Source organism: Coptis chinensis, chromosome 7 (genome assembly GCF_015680905.1).
Source record: "Coptis chinensis isolate HL-2020 chromosome 7, ASM1568090v1, whole genome shotgun sequence".
In the NCBI taxonomy this organism is placed as follows: Eukaryota; Viridiplantae; Streptophyta; class Magnoliopsida; order Ranunculales; family Ranunculaceae; genus Coptis; species Coptis chinensis.
The window spans coordinates 30,645,665-30,650,492 of NC_141462.1; the positions used below are offsets into that span (position 1 = coordinate 30,645,665).

The window sequence follows — 4,828 nt, forward strand, 5'->3', positions numbered from 1 at the left end:
AAACTTGTCGTGCACTTTTAACCAGAAAAACAAATGTGCTTTGATTGGAAAACCACCTTCCCCGTAGACATCGTAGTAATTTCAAAATGTCTATTATCCCTATCCAACTATATACTCCCATAGGATTGCAAAAGGAAACATGCTCCAAAAACGGCATTGGCATCCGTTCCGAGAATGGACCCTCAAATTCCACAAGGCTAAAACCTTCTTCAACAAACCATGACACACCCAAGAGATACCAGACTCGAACAAAAAAACGCACCAGATTCTCTAAAAGAAAGGGCACAACAAGAGAATATGATTCACAGACTCCCCATCTCTCGAGCACAAGGGGACAGAAAATGACAATCACCTCTTTGATATGTCTTTTTATGCGGTTGTTTATAGTCAAGATCTTACCTAACGACACACCAAAAAAAAAAAAAGCAAAGCAAGCTAATTTCGTACCTTTTTTTTTTAATTGTTTCGGTATCCAGTTAAAACTTCAACCAATCACTAATTTCTCTTATGTCGATTAGCTTTAAAAATGATTAAACTGCATAGTTAATAATGCGGGTTTGTATAATTGCGACAAGTTTTTTGGTAGACATCATTTAAAGGTTTCCCTAAAATAGACTTTGAACGATTTATCACCATACGAAGTATATCCCAAACTGAGGCTACGTTCACCACTTCCAGCCTTGAATTTGACGACCATATCAAATGTCTTTGTGATTGATGATGATGATGTTTCTTCAAAGAAAGCACCCATAAGGAGCGGTAGTTGGCTTACTATGCATACTGCAAAAGTGGGATGGGAGCAAAAGCTAAAAAAAAGGTGATTTTTGGGCACTTCAAAATCAAGTTGCAATATTCCTTCAACCAGAGCTATGAAGAGTTGAAGACGAAGAGTCGAAGACTCTTAGTGGTGATCAAATATAGCACATTATTCCTCACCTTTTTATGATCGGTATAATTGTACAGTGTAAACAACATTACGTTCTGACTCTAATTCAAGGAAAGCAGAATGTTCTGAGAAAATCAATGGAAACTGAGCAATACATCACACATTGGTGACTACTACAATCAGACTTCTGAAAGTTCAACATTATACCTCAGCTTCTAATTCAATGACACAAATATTTTGAGAAAATCAAGGCAGTTTGGACATCAAAGCACAACAATAGTGTTGGTAAGCCTTTCTAAGAACAATGAAGAAGTTAATGGTGAACAAACGAAAAACAATAAGATTAACCGGGATTTAAAAGGTAATGTTCAGCTAATGCAAAACGAGATACATTTAGATTAATAATCCTTCTAGCATGTGAATGTGCAAGTGCGAGTGCGAGTGTGCGACCACTTACAGGTATCGAAAATTTTAAGTTTTTCATAAATGCATATATCAAACCCTTGTCCATTCGGACTCATATGAACGTAGTTTATTCAGCAAAGAGTTTTCAACGTATCTCTCAAACCAAACAGGGAAGAACAAATCATCTAGCAGAAGCACAGATTATCTAAGAAAAGAGAGATATATGTATCAAGTAACAGAAAGTGCACGTTTCCTCCGAAATCTATCAAGTAATGATTCGTACTTTTTACTTCTTTTCTGACTACTACTACGACTATTTCCAATATCCTCAATATCTTCTTCTTTTCTTCTAGAAGAACAAGTAGAGAGTGTTCTCCATTTATTATTAGAGTGAATTGAGAGTGATGAGTATTTGTTTGAAGCGGAAAGAAAGGCAGATTCTATTAGCGCCATTTCTTCTTCGCTCACTATTTCAACTGCTATTTCATCTCCCATTTTGGTGGTTTGTTTCGAAATGTATGTACTGAATTAGACTAGAGAGATAAGTTTTCTAGAAATAGTAGACATTTTTTGTGATTACAATTGCCAAGAAAAGAAGACTGTTATTCTAAATTTGCAGAGTCTAAAATTAGTCTCTGCATACTTTATTAAATCGTAGTAAGGACTTCCTTGCCATACAAAGAATGGATAGAAGCAGCACCCCGGCAATGTTTCAAGTAAGTTCGTCTCTTGTTATCATCATCTCATTTATTAGTTTCAAGGTTCCTGTTCTACATGATCTCTTTGTTTGTGTTGTTCTTTTATTGCGATTGAACTCTTGTTAATTATATCTGTGTCAAAAGGCCTTGGTGTCAATATGCTTCAAGGTTGGACCGTGGCCAATTTCATGCAAAATTAGTATTGGGGAACATTAAACCAATAGTCAATTTGAGGCTCTGTTTGGCATGGTTAATTTTAGTGTTTTCCCCTATATATACGTATTAATCATTTTCCTCTTGTGTTTTCCTTGTTGAATTACACAGACAATGGAGGTGGTTTTCGTTATTGTTTTACTAGGACTAGTGAGTGTAGGCAGAGTAGATTGTCGTCAAGCCATTAAGTTAAACTCGGAGTATCCAGCCATAAGCTGTCGAAAGCATAGTGCATCACTGACTGAATATGGAGGAATTGGGGATGGAAAGACATCCAATACAAAGGCTTTCAAGAAAGCTATAGACGATCTCAGCAAGTTTAGTACAGACGGTGGGGCTCAGCTGATTATTCCTCCAGGAAAATGGCTCACAGGAAGCTTCAATCTCACTAGTCATTTCACACTTTATCTCCAAAAGGATGCAGTTATTCTTGCTTCTCAGGTGCGGCTACTTTATATACGTTGCCTATATTTTTAGTCGTTTAGACCAATCCTTTAAGAAGTGGTGAAATTATTAAATATTGCTAAAAATCTCAGACTACATGGTTGAACGATGTGTGGTATACAACCCTCACTTCTAACATTGCACTCCAACTGATTGTAGGATGCGAAAGATTTTCCTCTCATTCCTGTTTTGCCTTCTTATGGGAGAGGAAGAGATGCTCCTGGTGACGGTCTAAGATACAGTAGTTTCATTCATGGAACCAATCTCACTGATGTTATAATCACAGGTACCGTTCAAATTTATCATAGTGTATGAACCTAGATCATACATACTAACCTACAAGAAAATACTCAATTCAAAATGCAACAAATCTAATATTGAGACTACTGCCGTACAGGTGCTAATGGAACAATTGATGGCCAAGGTCAAATATGGTGGGACAAGTACCACCAGGACAAGTTGAAATACACCCGCCCAACATTGATTGAAATTTTGTACTCTAAACAGATACAGATTTCTAATCTCACATTGTTGAACTCTCCACAATGGGTTGTTCATCCAGTTTACAGCAGGTTCAGTACTACTTTGAAACTTATTTTCGTTTCTGTCACTTCTTAGCAAGCAAATTTTCAGTCTCAAGAGATTCAATAGAACTTTTATTGTTTTACATACAATGTGCGTGAGTACTAATCTTTGTTGACGAACTAGCTAGTTCACGACCTTAATTATCTTCTGATAAAATATTCTTCTGAAAATACAGCAATATTATCATCCAAAAGCTTACGATCCATGCTCCATACGATCCAGTTTCACCTAACACTGACGGCATTAACCCAGGTACAACATTTTAGTTGCTAAGTTTAAGCTTCTAAGTCGCGCCTTGTTATGATCTTACATTCCCAAGTTAATTATTTCGTGTTCTGTGCACCACAACATTCTGGTAAAAACAATTTGATTCAGCTAAGTGAAGTCTTTCACCGTTTTTATTGGCCAAATGTAATGTTTTGTGTTCCTTTTCTCTACAGACTCTTGCTCGAATGTGCTAATTGAGGACTGCTACATAGTCTCAGGAGACGACTGCATTTCGTTAAAAAGTGGTTGGGATCAATATGGAATTAAAGTAGGAATTCCAACACAGCATGTAATCATCAGAAGGCTCACTTGCATTTCCCCTGATAGTGCTCTAATAGCTCTAGGCAGTGAAATGTCTGGTGGAGTACAGGATATTAGGATTGAAGACACCGTAGCGATAAATACAGAGTCTGGAATTCGAATTAAAACTGCAATAGGTAGAGGAGGATATGTTAAAGACATCTTTGTAAGAAACGTGACAATGCACACCATGAAGTATGTTTTCTGGATGACCGGAATGTATGGGTCACACCCTGACAACAATACCGACCCGAAAGCACTTCCAGTGATTCAGAACATCAATTACAATGACATAAGAGCAGAAAATGTCACCATGTCTGCAAATTTGGCAGGGATGAAGGGCAACCAGTTTACAGGAATTTGCATCTCTAATGTGAATATTGGGCTATCCGCAAAACCGAAGGAATTGCAATGGAACTGTACTGATATTGCCGGATTTACAAGTGGTGTTACTCCCAAGCCTTGTGCCTTGTTGCCTGATAAGGCTGCAGGAAAAGATTTTAGTTGTCACTTTCCAACTGATAGGCTACCTATAGAGGATGTTAAGATGAACACTTGTTCTTATTAATGGATTCAAGTCCGTACTTGTAAAGTTGTAAACGAGCTGATATCTCAGTATAATAATCTCACAACCTTATTCTTTGTAATTGTCATTTGTCCTTACAATTTTCCAAAATATAAATGCATAGTCTATAATTTTGAGGTTTTAAAGTTTAAATGTTCAAATAAAGCAAAACGAGGTGTGATAAAAAATATTAAGAGGGGGAGGGGGGGGAGGACTGATAATGCTCTTGGAAACTTCAGACTTGATAGTTATTAAAAGTTAATAGGCAACAATACAATGTTGCCCGAATATTTGTGGTTTTTTAACTCTTTTGTCATTGAAATAACAGATTCGCATATCATTAAGTGAAGCTTTTTCTCAATTAAATTTCAACCAATCGGGATTCAGGAGGAGACAAGTTTAATTAGGCCAAACTAGTCTTCTAGCTACTTTCCACCTAAAACATCCTTGCACAGATAGTTGCTG

At 36.9% G+C, this 4,828-nt stretch overlaps 1 protein-coding gene across 3 annotated transcripts; it reads left to right on the top strand.

Moving 5' to 3' along the window:
- The first annotated feature begins 592 nt into the window (after positions 1–592).
- LOC147487086 (putative polygalacturonase) lies at positions 593–4,445 on the top strand. Of its 3 annotated transcripts, none has more exons than XM_086573146.1 (7): positions 593–1,560; positions 1,950–2,007; positions 2,314–2,643; positions 2,806–2,932; positions 3,044–3,218; positions 3,407–3,483; positions 3,672–4,445. In XM_086573146.1, exons 2-7 carry the CDS (start codon positions 1,975–1,977, stop codon positions 4,364–4,366), a joined length of 1,437 nt encoding a protein of 478 aa, XP_086429272.1. In that variant the 5' UTR covers positions 593–1,560; positions 1,950–1,974; the 3' UTR covers positions 4,367–4,445. The 3 variants fall into 3 exon arrangements, with proteins under 3 accessions (XP_086429272.1, XP_086429271.1, XP_086429270.1); XM_086573145.1 differs by having other exon boundaries at positions 593–1,345; positions 1,427–2,007; XM_086573144.1 differs by having other exon boundaries at positions 593–2,007.
- Positions 4,446–4,828: the final 383 nt, after the last annotated feature.

Bases quoted from the DNA above. Each gene is read 5' to 3' on its own strand.
- LOC147487086 (XM_086573144.1), top strand. From the start codon at position 1,975: ATGGATAGAAGCAGCACCCCGGCAATGTTTCAA. The intron at 2,933-3,043 runs GTACCGTTCAAA...ACTGCCGTACAG, and splicing joins CACTGATGTTATAATCACAG to GTGCTAATGGAACAATTGAT. The intron at 3,484-3,671 runs GTACAACATTTT...TTTTCTCTACAG, and splicing joins CACTGACGGCATTAACCCAG to ACTCTTGCTCGAATGTGCTA.